This window comes from Aplidium turbinatum, chromosome 6 (genome assembly GCF_918807975.1).
Source record: "Aplidium turbinatum chromosome 6, kaAplTurb1.1, whole genome shotgun sequence".
Taxonomy (NCBI): domain Eukaryota; kingdom Metazoa; phylum Chordata; class Ascidiacea; order Aplousobranchia; family Polyclinidae; genus Aplidium; species Aplidium turbinatum.
The window spans coordinates 177,668-192,174 of record NC_137477.1 but is presented as its reverse complement, the minus strand read 5'-3'; the positions used below and the strand labels follow the sequence as shown (position 1 = coordinate 192,174).

At 37.7% G+C, this 14,507-nt stretch overlaps 1 protein-coding gene across 1 annotated transcript; it reads right to left on the bottom strand.

The window, feature by feature from the left end:
• Nucleotides 1-1,120: 1,120 nt before the first annotated feature.
• Nucleotides 1,121-12,891, bottom strand: LOC145772171 (oligoribonuclease, mitochondrial-like). Its single transcript, XM_082584019.1, has 6 exons — nt 12,722-12,891; nt 7,396-7,479; nt 3,607-3,684; nt 3,457-3,537; nt 2,518-2,657; nt 1,121-2,144 (listed from the first exon to the last, which is right to left on the bottom strand). The coding sequence occupies exons 1-6, from the start codon at nt 12,830-12,832 to the stop codon at nt 2,021-2,023; spliced, it is 618 nt and encodes a 205-aa protein (XP_082440145.1). The 5' UTR covers nt 12,833-12,891; the 3' UTR covers nt 1,121-2,020.
• Between the last annotated feature and the right edge of the window lie 1,616 nt (nt 12,892-14,507).

Below are 14,507 nucleotides of genomic sequence, written 5' to 3'. Positions count from 1 at the left end.
TTCTTGTTGCCCGCTTGAAGAAGGGCACCTGTTTGGAGAAAACGGGCCACTGCAGTCTGACATCTCATTTGGCGGAGATGCCAGAGAGGAGCGGCCAGAGGAAGGGTAGCTTTCGCTGACCCCAGAGTCATCTTGGAATGGGCCGCTGCAATCCTGTCATCCCAGGGCGAGTGGGACAACGGAGAGGGACGGTTGAAGATCCCCCGCTGCAATCACTCTTCCGGCATCAGGCCGTTGCAGATGAGTGAGAGGGCGGGTTAAAGGTGGGTTGTTACACCCTTGGCTGTCTAAACTTCTTCAAAGATGATCTACGACCGTACTGTGCTAGTGAGACCCACCGCTGCAATCAGTCATCCCTACCACCGAGGACGACTGAGAGGGTCTCGACTGGTTCTTCTTTCTTCTGACCGTAGGAGGAGGTTTAGAAGGAGTAGAAATGTCAGATGACAAAGGAATGTTATGCTTTTGTGTTGCGTCTTTTGTTTTTGTCATGATCACCCACAGGGCTTGAATGGTGGACCGTTTTGTGCCCTGTATATATGTGTCGCCTATGTCCAGAGATATCTTCTTTTGGATGATGGTGTGCTTGGCGATATTCATCACGGTCAGAAGGATCAGGTTGTTCTTTTGTCCTCCAGGGAGTTGGTTGTAAAGGATCATGTCCTTTGTTATTTCTATGTCTTCTAGTTTTCGCGTAACGCTTCGCGTGTAAGCACTTTTCGAGTGTTGAACTGTACGCCCAAAATTTATCTTCTTTGCTTTTCTTAGTTCTAGTCATTGACCAAGCTCAGAAACGTGGTTGTCGTCATACGCATGACGTAATTCAGATGAGTAAGGAAGCATCAACGCTCGGTTGAAGCTACAGCATTGCAACCTAACAAATGTGGTAATAATATTTTTATTTTTGTGGTACGTTGATAACGTTAAATTGCTGACTGCAATGGAGCAATCTTGAAAGAGAGATCTCAAGCGATTCTGTTTATCACACATATGTGGCGTTAAATAAATGAGAAATGTTTTCATCCGCTTACGTCATAAACTTTCTTCTATCAAATTCAGTTGCTACTCACCAAAAACCTTAACAGCCTGTTTCACTTTATTAGGATTGTCAGTTGAAGGGCCGTAGACATTTCTCTCTACAGCAGAGTACGGCTGTGACTCATGATCAAAAGAGAAATCAAGGATCAAATCGCATTTTTCAAATCATTTAAAAACTTATTTTTTCAGGCTATTGACAATTGAATGAGAAGTCATCCAGGCAAAGCTGTCAGTATGTTTCAGTATAGCAAGTTGTTTGGACAGGCATGTGGCAAAGCAGATTTGTTGGCATTGCCATGACTGGCTTTAGAAAGGCTATTTCCTTTCAATAGACAAAACATTTCTTCCTGTCGATGTCAGACCAGATCTTGAAGTTTCTACAAGTGCTACGGCTGTTATTGGAGATTGTGCTTTAGGTGACAATGAAGTGGTCGATCCAAATGTTGTCAACCAACCGACTCTTGGCGATATTGCATCCTCAAATCGTGTAAGTGCAGAAATCCCTAGTGTATCTGGACTTCAATCCACTTCCCAAGAGCGCATTTTAATTTGCTAAAAAATATCGTTGGACAAACTAAAATTTTTAGCAAAAACGGCGATTAGATTAGAACTACGATTACAGTAAATAGGTTTTTATCAAATTAGAATTAGCAACATTTCGCTCTAATTCATCGAAATAGACTACTACATTGTTAATTCTATGAAAAACATTTCACTCATAACAGTGAAGATTTGATACTGAAATGATTGCCCACAAGTTCTCCGTCGTCTGCATAACTAGGCAATTTCATTCTTCGGGTAATTATTCAAAAGAAGGCCACAAGCAACTGTTGAAAGTCAATAGTGCGATACGTAATTAAGTAACGTCAGCTGACTGCGTCAACACAAGAGTTATTATCTGCGTTACTGGGTGAGAATCAGAACCAAATGCGAACATATATCGTCATCACTCGTGACGATTCAATTTCATGACGAACGACGATCATATTGGAGTCTTGAAGATGCTGTTCCTGTAGAATTCGAGTTCTTTGATGCTTTCCACAATATCGTCCATTGCTCTGTGACAGGAGGCCTTGGACGGGGCGCTAACTTCTGGGTACCATCTCCTGCATCATAAAAGGTTAAGTTATTGTTCTGTGATGATGAACTATGAGCCTTGCCAAGAGGCGATCGACTACCAAGCGTAGCAGATCAGCCTCAAGTCATATTCAAAGGAAATGCACGCAAACCCGGAACAGACACTCAATTTCTAACAAGACTTTATTGAAGGTTTTGTCACATCCAAGCTTACGCACCCAGTTGTTGGAGATTCAGATTAAGTGGACAGGAAAGAAAAGAAGCCAGTCTTCTCGTCCATCTTCGTTTTCAGCGTCGCAATCAGCTATGCAGCCACCAAGTTAATAATAACATTGTAGAATGCAATTATGAACATCATGATAAAACAAGTATACCAAAACAAGCAACTACTAAACAGTTCACCTGCATAGTTCCTTGATGCTGCTCACGTCCACGATTCTATAGTGCAAGTGGCCCATGAACAGCTGCATGTGTTTGTCGAGAAATCTTTTATCGGCATGAACGGAATTGCCCGCCAGTGGGCAGCAGCCAGCTGGAACATGCTGAAAATTAATATAACTGTGTAGCTGGTTTTTTTTTTCACTGAGACTTTTCGATCATTTTCTATTTATTTCGGTCATTTTTAGTCATATATAGTCAATTGACTATATATTTTTTCGGACATTTTGACCGAATTGACTATATTTTTTTCGGACATTTTGCTAAAAAATCGGTCAATGACCGATAAAAAAACCCAGCAGTGTGTAGTTGGTGATTGATACAACTGTGTAGTTATGGATTGATACAACTGTGTAGTTGCGGATTAATACAACTGTGTAGTTGCGGATTGATACAACTGTGTAGTTGCGGATTAACACAACTGTGTAGTTGTGGATTGATACAACTGTGCAGTTGTGGATTGATACAACTGTGTAGTTGTGGATTGATACAACTGTGTAGTTATGGATTGATACAACTGTGTAGTTGTGGATTGATACAACTGTGTAGTTGTGGATTGATACAACTGTGTGTAGTTATGGATTGATACAACTGTGTAGTTATGGATTGATACAACTGTGTAGTTGTGGATGGATACAACTGCGTAGTTATGGATTGATACAACTGTGTATTTGTGGATTGATACAACTCTTGAACTGTGTAGTTATGGATTGATACAACTGTGTAGTTGTGGATTGATACAACTGTGTAGTTATGGATTGATACAACTGTGTGGGGGCATGTCGCCACATCCAACCTTCAACATCGGCACAAACAAAGCAAGTTATCAACTTACAGTTACAACTCTGCAAAAAAGAGAGATGTTTCTCTTCCATAGCTACGAGTTGAGAGTTAAAAAATTACCTGTTTCACAAAGTTCAGCATTTCGTCTTCCGCTCTCTTCAACGACGTTTTGCTTCTTCTAACAGCCGCAGTGAGACCTGACTGGACGACAAGATAGTTTAAAACACGTCATAATCGAAGATATAAACGCCATGTTGCGATTCCTCACACCTTTCCATGTTGTTCCACGCACCAATCATTCATCTTCGATAGCACCTCCTCTGGCTGGTGGATTACTACATCCGGACCCTGCAAAACAAACACTGTTGAAAACAACAATCAGATATATATAGCACTTATAACCTTTTTGTTTTACTACTTGAAGCCCTATTGCTAACGCTTTTTATCAATGACCTTTATTATAGGTCAAGGTCGTTTACTTTTGTAGATAAATCTACATCTGCAGTTTTCATGAATTACATAAATTTAATTCTATTTTAAATCTGATAGAAATATTTCATTATGTGTCCTCCTGACAAAGTAGTCAATATCCATGGTTGACTGGGCTATAAATAGCCTATGCTCCATAAGTCAAGTTGTTCAACCGGTGTATAAATTAATGAAAAACCGTGCACAACAAAGCTCTCCACATTTTGGTTGTGGGTCAAAATTCATGTTGCTTTTTCTTGCCTGGAGCGAATTGTGAGGAAATTTAAGGAAAGACAACGAGTTTTATATTGATGTACCATCTGCAAATGTTGAAACAATATAAAAAGGATGATACTGTTGCCAACTGGAGTGTCACCCAAGAAAAATGCAGATTTATCTTAGTATTGAGCCAAACAATTGACTGACACACTGTTAGGTGAAGCGGTGTTGACCGGACCAAATGCGTTACATCACGCTAACTTTACATCATTGACTTAAAGAAATTGAATTAACAACAATATGTTGATTAGAAAAAGGCTAGTGTTGGATAATGTTTCTTGTTTTGCTTTAATGTTTTTAGAAGCTAAGCTTAGTTTTCATCAACTCATTATTGACTAAAAGTGGTTTTATTGGTGAGTAACGACAAGAGGTCAATTTCTTTTCATCTCAAAAGTAGTAGCCAAAACTTGTTTTAGTATTCATAAACAGACAGCCCACCCCATAAAACATTGGGGTAGGGCTAAAAATTATCCAAATATGTTGAGCGGTTCTTGAGATATTGCCGTTTTTCTATTGCTCCTTATCTATGAACCCACCTAGTGGCTAAGGTTATTTCACTTATAACTCGAGAACCACTTGTCTGATTTTCATCAAATTTGCACCATTCTTTTCAGAAAAGTGAGAAGTATGTTTTAAGTCAATAAAGAAAATTAGGTGGTACCAAAATTTGAAAATTTTGTTTGTATTGGAATAGGGACTTTCGCACACTCCTGATAAATAGCTTCAATAGTGTCGCGTTCTATCTATGAAACGAAGTCACCAACTCGATCCTAACTTGTTGCTTGTCCGTAAAGTGTGCTGTTCAAACGCACAAGAGTTGATACATCGTTTCTCTTTGTTATTGCCTGTTTTTATTCCGACTTTCACAGGTGGAAAGCCATCTTTTACATGTGTTGCTCAAACCAGGGATATCTTGACACTACGGGATGCGAAACTCGAAATCTGTCCGTCCATTGGTGTCCAACTGAAGGGCTAACTATGCTGTCTACATTGTATTGCACAATGCAGTGTTACTGCATGAGAATGTGTTTGCACTGGATGTTTTCACTTGATGGTTTCATTAAAGTGGTATTTGTTATGTTTTTTACAAAACCATTAATATTTCATAAGTTTATTGCTTATTACATGATAAAGTTACATGGAGAACGGACAAAATAAGAAAAACAACGACTATTGCCGTATTGTGCATTATCTTAGCTAACATATACACAAAACAAAAATAATGCACATCAATATCATTGAACAATTAGATATTACAACTACAAAGTGTAGCCTAGCCACAATCAAGTGATGACATAAATTCAAATATTCGCAATCTTGCGTGAACCACCACTCGTAAGCTTGCAAACTGTTTGAGCCATCTTCGCCGGTTCGTCGCACCTGGGAGCGTTCAAACGTTTATTCTATGAAAATGTTCACCTTACCAAACCCACGCTCTGCTTTTGTTCGAACTGTTAAAAATGCTGCAATGACGTCATTCGGTTTGCAGGCTGATGAAGCTTGTCCCATAGGCCACTATAACTTTGAATTGATTGTAAAAACTTCGTTAAATTGTTTCGCCCAAAAATTAACTAAAACGTTTGAATGCTCCCATGCGCGAGGAACCCTCGAAGATGGCTCAAACAGTTCACAAGCTTACGAGTGGTGGTTCACGCAAGACTGCGAATATTTGAATTTATGTCATCACTTGATTGCGGTTACAGTTTGTAGTTGTAATATCTAATTGTCCAATGCTATTGATATGTATTATTTTTGTTTTGTGTACATGCTCGCCAAGTTAATGTGCAATACGACAATAGTCGTTTTTTTTTTCCATTCTTCATGCAATTTTTTTGTGTAATAGGCAATAAACTTATGAAATATTAATGGTTTTGTAAAAAACATAACAAATACTACTTTAATGAAACCATCAAGTGAAAACATCCAGTGCAAACACATTCTCATGCAGTAACACTGTATTGTACAATACAATGTAGACAGCATAGTTAGCCCTTCAGTTGGACACCAATGGACGGACAGATTTCGAGTTTTGCATCCCGTAGTGTCAAGATATCCCTGGCTCAAACGCATAAATAATTATCTTAGTTGCTTATATCTTCATTCAACCGAATGAGCTATCGAGGCAGACTTTTTTTATCAGTTTTTCTTTTGTAATTGCAGGTAAGGCTATTTGTTGTGTGTTAACGTGAACCAGGCACAAAGCAAGTTTGCTAGTCTGTTAGACTACATATCGCCAAAAGTCGTAACATTCCAGACAAGCTCGTTCATGCGTTACTCAACGTTAAATAGACGAGCTACAATTGCTAAAGCACGATCTGACTCACCACATCTGTCATATACAACGAAGCCGATTTTTTGGAATTTGAACAAAGGTAGCTTCTGCGATGTGCATAAACTGGCAGTTATCTGACAAAGTTGTCAATGTTATTTTAATAATAAAAATAAACACAAACCGAGGGGGCCAGACACATCTCGCCCCACTGCCTCAGACCCGCAAAGGCCCACACCCCTATGCGTCAAGTTATATTAATTTTCCATCTAATTGAGGCAAACCGCTCATACCTTTTTCATAAACAGATGTTAGTTCCTTAGGCTTGGGTGCATGTTAGGCCCCAGATTTTTCACCAATAGACGATACCTTTTTGTGTGTGAGGTTAGCTTAAAAAATAACTTTTGGAAATTCTTTGTAAATTCAATAAATTTTGACCGACCCCACCCAGCCCTTTAATGATCATTCATAAGTCTTGTCCAATGTAGTCCTGAAGCTTTCCACATATGTCTGCTGGCACTTTGGGAAACAAGACTTTCCAAAGCCAAATCGTTTTGTGCACACAGTCATTCTTCGCAGACATTAACCTTTTTGCCATTTGCACTGTGTAGCTTGGTAGAACGTTTTACACTTTCACTGGTACAAGTTTTTCCAGAAAATACTACACGTGTTTCCCAAAACTACTCAGTGCAGAATTTGCAATAACAAGGTCAAGTTGAGCGCAGCTCAAGCTGGATCTCACAGGTCAAATGTGTCAACATCGCAGTACAGCGGGGTCAAGGTAGACCAAAACTTTCTTGGGAAGAACTTGTAAAACGTGACCTTGTAGCCCTGAACATGGACTCTGTCAACCCAATAAATCGCGAGGTTTGGAGGGGAAGACTTCGTTCTCGACAAACAGGCCACACCCTCGACATGAGGATTAATTCATGGCCTGTATAAACAAAATTGGTTGATGATGAATGATGATTGATGATGATGAAGCATAAATTAGAGTTTTCCCAACTTAAAAAAAAATTCATAAACACATATCATATACTCACTGTTGCAATTATCTTTAAATTTTTATCAGTGATCATGCAGGCCATTTCAAGAATATGATCATTATCAACATCGAGTCCAGTCATCTGCACATAAAACATCACAGAGTTTTATATTATTAACTCTCCTAATTGAGCATTGGGTCTGCTACTATTCGGTGAGTCCGATTTGGTGAGTCCGATTCGGTGAGTCCGATTCGGTGAGTTCCTAACCTCTACCCCTTAACCCTAAAACGGCAATGATAATTAGGCCACGGTACCCGATAATGTAAAAAAAAATTGAAAAAATCCCCCGTTAAGGGATCGGACTCACCGAATCGGACTCACCGAAACGGGCCATTCCGTTGAGCATTAGTAGCTGAGAGAGTTTATCCTTTTCACAGTCTATGTTTACAATGTTTCTTCAGTCAGTCATTCAGTCATTAGTCAAGCAGCCAGAATTTTGCTGCAATATCCTCAGCGCCAAATTAACAGGCGCTACATGCACAGAAGGCATGTGCACAGGCGCAGAGGTCCCACTCTAAAAATTCAATTTTTATGATCAAAACAAGGCATTTTTTATAATTTCAATTTATGCCTTGTAACATTTTTTGCAAAATTGGGACACAATTGTAATCACATCAATTTTTTTAAAATAGTGCAGACTACAAGTCAAACAGAAACGTTCATAGTTTTGCCACATAATGAGAACCACATCACAGGAAAAAGACTTGATGCTAAGTTTGGTCAGCAGAGGAAGAGGTTGTCCAACAATGAGATGGCTCGATACGGTACCCGGTCATTTGGTCGACAGTAATTTGGTCGACAGGACATTTTGTCAAGCGGACAGTTGGTCAACAGAATGATTCATTTTATTGACCATTATAATATCTGGTATGTGTGTTTATTGATCAGAAGTCTGGTTAGATTTTAGATGGTCTAAAACGCTTTTTCTGGCATCTTCTGGACGAAAAACAACCATTGTAATCGGCTGGCATTTGCTTGGTTTTGTGCGCAATAAACACTATACAAAATATTTTTAAAAAGAACCCCACATTACAAAAAATCCTGTCGACCAAATGTCCTAAATAAATGTCTTGTCGACCAAATGTTCTGTACTGTCAACCAAACGACCGGCAACGGCTCGATACAATGACAAATGACAGCGGAATAGGCATAAAAGAGGTTGAGGAATCGGGAGCTATGGAGGGAAATGATACATAGAATGACTGTAAGTCAAAACCGACAACAGATGATGATGATGACTACTAACCAATCACTGATACTAGTCTATCAAACAAAGCGATTTCAATATAAAAACTCCAGTTAGAGGCAGCACAAACAATTGAAATACAACAAAGCTACAACTACATAAAAAAGAGCAAAGTCTGAACTAGATGCATTTAAGATGATGTTGTAAAATGTGGAGAAACGACAGCAATAATATGTGATTCAAAAGTGAGCTTTTGAATCACTGATCTTTTCTCTTTCTTCTAACACTTTTTTTTCTTCAAGGTTTTGACATCATCTGACAAAGTTCTTTCGTTACAAGAAATTACAAGCTACATCCATGTTGGACCTGTTGGTTGATCTAATCTTTGACAAACCGTAAAGACACAATAGTACTTAGTATTATATAATATACTGTGAAACCATGATCATTGATCAAAGCTTTATTGATTGAAATATTTTGGTCAACAGCATTTCCATGACTTACCGACTGGTTTTTTTTTTTATAAGACTTATCGGTCATTTGTTCGAAATGACTTGAAAATTTCGGTAATTTTTTATTTATTTCGGTCATTTTTTCTGATGAAAATATTTCCTTTCAAGTAGCTGATACAAACCATGACTTCCTGACTAGCTACAACATTAAGTTTCGCTAGGGAAACGTTGTTTTTTTCGGACATTTTGACCGAATTGACTATATATTTTTTCGGACATTTTGCTAAAAAATCGGTCAATGACCGATAAATGACCGAAAAAAAACCCCAGCTCACCGAAAAATAAAAAATATGCAAAGACAAGATTTATGAATTATGGTTGATACTTTTCACTATCATTTTCTATTTTATCATGCAGCTCTCCAATTTTCATCAATTTGGTTATGACATGATACTGCATGTCACAATCAAGGTGCAATGCCTCGAGCGAGATGGCTTGCTTTGTATCTTCAACGAGCGTGTTGTTTTGGTTGTAGAATTCTGGTGCGATGTGTTATTATCGGTTATGACCTGAAGTAACCTCTGATTACGAAATCTGTATTATGTAAAATGTGTTTTCTGGAATCATTTTCCCTACGTGACATTCTAGAGACTTCTGTTGTTTACATTTAAATGCTGCTTGATAGAACAATGGTTCTTTATGATGTAACCTTACGTAACCTTCTCGAAGTTACTGGACTGAACAACCAACTATAAATAGTGGTGTAGTTTGTGTAATGTTTATTATTATTATTATGGGAGTTGTATTATTATGAGTTGATTATGAGAGTTGTGCTATGAGTTGTGGATTGGTAGTTGATGCAGAAATTATTGGTGATTGAGACTTGAAGTAATTGAATACAAGTAGATGAGAATTGGTGCTGATATAAATTGTGTTCGAAATTAGAGTTATTTGAGAAGCCGTTCGTTAAAGTCCTTCAAGAAGTCAGGTTATCATTTCACTAGTAGAACCATTCGACATTTAATTGACTGCTTTTCGGTTTAACCCATTAAATTACGTCATTGAACCTTTCCAAGTCTTTTTCCTGGTAAGAGATAGAAAGAAATCGTGACACTGCAGTTTCACTTTGAGTAAGATTTAATAAACAAAATCTTTCTAAAGCTTCTTGCCAGTAAAACATTTTTTTTCTGATTTAGGCTATGTTTGGCAGTTCATCCTTGCTTATTTTATACCAGTCCTCTTTCACATCTTATACTGATACATCATCCATTGGTCACTCACTTTGCCACAAATTTCTTTCACTGCTTTTATTCTTCAAGACGCTTAAGGCACTTTCAAACTTTCAAAGCCAAGTTCGATATAGAATTAGTAACTCCATGTGCATTTTGCTTTTCTGGATGAAGATACTGGGAGTATTTTAGCATAGTACAGGTCTATTGAAGGGCAAGTGGTCAATAAGATATGTGCATACAGTTGCATCACTCAGTTTTTTAACTGTACTTTTGAAATTTTTCTCTTTCAGAAGAAATGCAAGAAAATATTCTTTGATACAAAGATGCTGATCTAATACACGATCTGCAGCATATTTCATTGCAATCAATATATGGTTGCTTCAATGGATGCAATGAATATAGTGATTCCCCTAAACACGAATTTTTGGTGAAATAACCCGAAACACGAATTTCAAATAAAACAGGCTAATGTTTGTTTAAACTCAAAAACTGAAATGGCCAGGGTTCAATCTTAGCACTGGTCCTCTGGCCAATGTCTACTGCGAGTTCCCCGTGGACCAGTACAAATGTCCGACTGTCCAGTGCGAAAATATCATCGCATAATGTTGTTTGATCGTTTAGACTAGAGTGAGTGATTCTCGTTTGCGCTTCTCTTCAAACAACAAAACACGTGATCCGTGCGTGTAAAACCGTAAGAAAAAGCAATCGCAACATCACGTGACAGTGTTAAATCGTAAGAAAAACGAAGCTGAGGTCAGGGCTCCAGGCTGACCACGTAACAGATCTTCTGACCATCCAGCTACAGTCAGCAGAAATAAAAGATTTCGACCCCCAAACCTGCCATGGCAAACGATTCATCTGTGAGGTCAAGAAGGCCCGACACTGGCTATGTGTTTACAAGGCCAGACAAACACACATCGGATTCCGATTATAACCCCGTGATCGTCTCGTCATCAGATTCCGATTATGACCCATCATCGGATTCAGAAATTGAAGAAGAGCCCCAAGTAGATTGAAGACTCAACGTAGATTGAATGTCTTGCCTAGATAAACTGTTGTTACTGTTATTGCCGTTGTATATATATTTCCATGTTATTGCCACCATTCATTATTGTCGTTTGGCAGTGGCTATTTGACCGGCTCCGGTCTTTGAATCTGAAACACTATTTGACCGGTCATGACGTCACTTCATAAGCACTTTTTTCTTTTTCTCTTTCAAAGCAAAAGACGATAAGCGCCTTAAGTTTTAAATTCAACACGTTATTTACAACTGAATCCGTGGCGCATACGTAACCTCTCGGGCTGCCATTCTAAAGGGAATGAGTTCAATTCTATTCGGAGGCGTTTTTTTTTTTTTTTAACTAAATTTTTAAAAGTGGAAAGTTGTCTTGAAGGGTTGGTTGAGATGATGATTTGAAACTTGACTGATTGTTGTGCGACAATGAGACTGGATTTGATTTTTAACTTCGGACTTCAGCGAAACGTAATCTTACAGCCTATTAGAAGGTGTGATTTTTTCAGAGAATTTGTGCTAAGAAATGAAAGAAATTTGTTAAAAATAAAAACTTTTAACAAATTTATTAACTTTTAACAAATTTATTTATTAATTAACAACAAACAAATTTCAAAAAGAAAAAACTTTTTTAATTCGTTTTGAAGCTTTTTTATTCACTTGTTGATTCATTCATATCAGTTTGTATTTTTTTGTAGTTAAAAAAAAAGAAAAAAAAAAGAACGCTTCCGGATAGTATCGAACTCATTCCCTCTAAAATGGCAGCCCGAGACGTTACGTGTGCGCCACGGACTCAGTTGAAGAAAACGTGTTGAATTTAAAACTTAACGCGCTTATCGTCTTTTGCTTTGAAAGAAAAAAGTACTTATGTAGTGACGTCATGACCGGTCAAATAGTGTTTCAGATTCAAAGACCGGAGCCGGTCAAATAGCCACTGCCTTGTCGTTTTAAGCCACGACAATCTTGTTTTTATCAATAAACGGGACGGACCAGTGCAAACATTGGTGAGCCACTGGTCCGGTTAGCCAGTGTGAAAAAAAGTTAAGGTCGAACCCTGAATGGCACAGGTAAGAAGATTGCTATCCCTATTTCTGCACTAAAAATTAGACCAAAGTCGCTTTTCAGATTTCAGCAAATATTTCACCTAGGCCCAAAACCCTGTCCCTAATAAAATTGAAAACTTTCTGATCGTCTGCACTAACTTTGCTGTTAAATCTCTTCTGGTGAACCTAGAATTGCCATTGAAACATCAATAAAATCGGAATATAATTGATGGCAATTGCCTACATGGCAATTGATAGTTGGTAAAAATGGCCACTGCGTTTCTGAATTATCATTTTGTGAAACTGCTAAACTAGGTTAAAAAATTCAACAGATCTATAAAATCAATCTTGGAATGACTCATAAAGTTACTATTTTGAATAATAACAATGCCACTAACCTCCAAGTCCACCCACACAAGATTATTCTTAGAATTGTGTTCAATTGACATTCTTCTTGATATAACAAAACGACTCAATGCAACATGAAGAGGCAATGTCTTAAGCAGCATTTAGGCCTATATAACAATAATAAATATTTCAATCAATCATTTTATTTTTTGTCATTAATCGTCCGGGACGAAAAAGATATATATATATATACGGTACTAACTACAAAAGCGGTGCTACTATAGAATTGGCCGCCTTGGTCAGTGACGTCACGACAAAGTGTGACGTCATGCAAAAAACAGCAACTACTTTTCGGAAGGGTGCAAAAACACGGAATAGAAGCGAAAGAAAATAAATCAATAGCTTTTTTTCCTTGGTCTGAACCTTAAAACATTTGACCAGGCTAACACTCACAATAGTATTTCAATAAGATTTAATTTATTTTATGGAATGGAAATTGATTTTTCAATATTTGTGGTGAATAGTGCCTCCACCAAATGTAGGCTACTGTAGCTTTCTCATTTCTGCTTAGAGAGAGAGAGAGAGAGAGAGAAACCTTTTATTTTGTCTGTTGCGAGAAAAGTATACGGTACAAAATATAGACAATGCAAATAAAATAGCACCATAACTAGAATCTACAACAGACAGGAAGCAGATTTTAACAATTTTACCATCGTTGGAAAGCACGATGCTTCATCTACCTGAATGAATTTATTGCCAGTCCAAAATACCAAACCAACACAAATTAAAAGACGATTCAAACGTAACCGCTTGACGAAGCTTTTTTCCAATGCCTGCTCAAAGGCGATTCGATCATTGTTCATTATACGCCGTCCCCGTTTGCTGTGATCGGTGAATAGTGCCTCCACCAAATGTGCTGTAGCTTTCTCATTTCTGCTCGGATTTTAACAATTTTACTATCGTTGGATAGCATGATGCTTCATCTACCCGAATCAATTAATTGCCTTAGTTTCTTATAATGAACACTCAAAATTAATGAACACATTTGGTGGAGGCACTATTCACCGATCACAGCAAACGGGGCGGCTTATAATGAACACTCGAAATTGATCTCTTTGTGTTTGCATAGTTTTGGTAAAAAGCTTCGTCAAGCGGTTACGTTTAAACAACGATTTCTCGTTTTGTAGATAACATATAAACGTGAAAGTTGTTAGGTAAATAAAGCAAGACATACTCTTTTAATTTGTGTTGATTTGGTATTTTTATTTTAAAAATTGAATTGCTGAGAATTGGTACAAAATAGTAAAGTTTAAGTTAACGCTAGATCAATATAATGCACACTTTGGACTGGCAATTAATTTATTCGGGTAGATGAATCATCATGCTATCCAACGATAGTAAAATTGTTAAAATCCGATCAGAAATGAGAAAGCTACAGCATATTTGGTGGAGGCACTATTCACTGTTCACAGCAAACGGGGGACGGCTTATAATGAACATTGAACAATGATCGAATCGCCTTTAAGAATACATTGAAAAAAAGCTTCGTCAAGCGGTTACGTTTGAACAACGATTGTTCGTCTTGTAGATAACATATAAACGTGAAAGTTGTTAGGTAAATAAACCAAGACATACTCTTTGAATTTGTGTTGGTTTGGTACTTTTATTTTAAAAAATTGAATTGCTGAAAATTGGTACAAAATAGTAAAGTTTAAGTTAGCGCTACATAAATACAATGCCTACTTAGGATTGGCAATTAATCCATTCGGGTAGATGAGGCATCATGCTATCCAACGATAGTAAAATTGTTAAAATCCGAGCAGAAATGAGAAAGCT

Bases quoted from the DNA above. Each gene is read 5' to 3' on its own strand.
- LOC145772171 (XM_082584019.1), bottom strand. From the start codon at position 12,832: ATGCTGCTTAAGACATTGCCTCTTCATGTTGCATTGAGTCGTTTTGTT. The intron at 3,538-3,606 runs GTGTGAGGAATC...CTTGTCGTCCAG, and splicing joins GCGTGGAACAACATGGAAAG to TCAGGTCTCACTGCGGCTGT. The intron at 2,658-3,456 runs GTAATTTTTTAA...ATTAATTTTCAG, and splicing joins TGCTGAACTTTGTGAAACAG to CATGTTCCAGCTGGCTGCTG.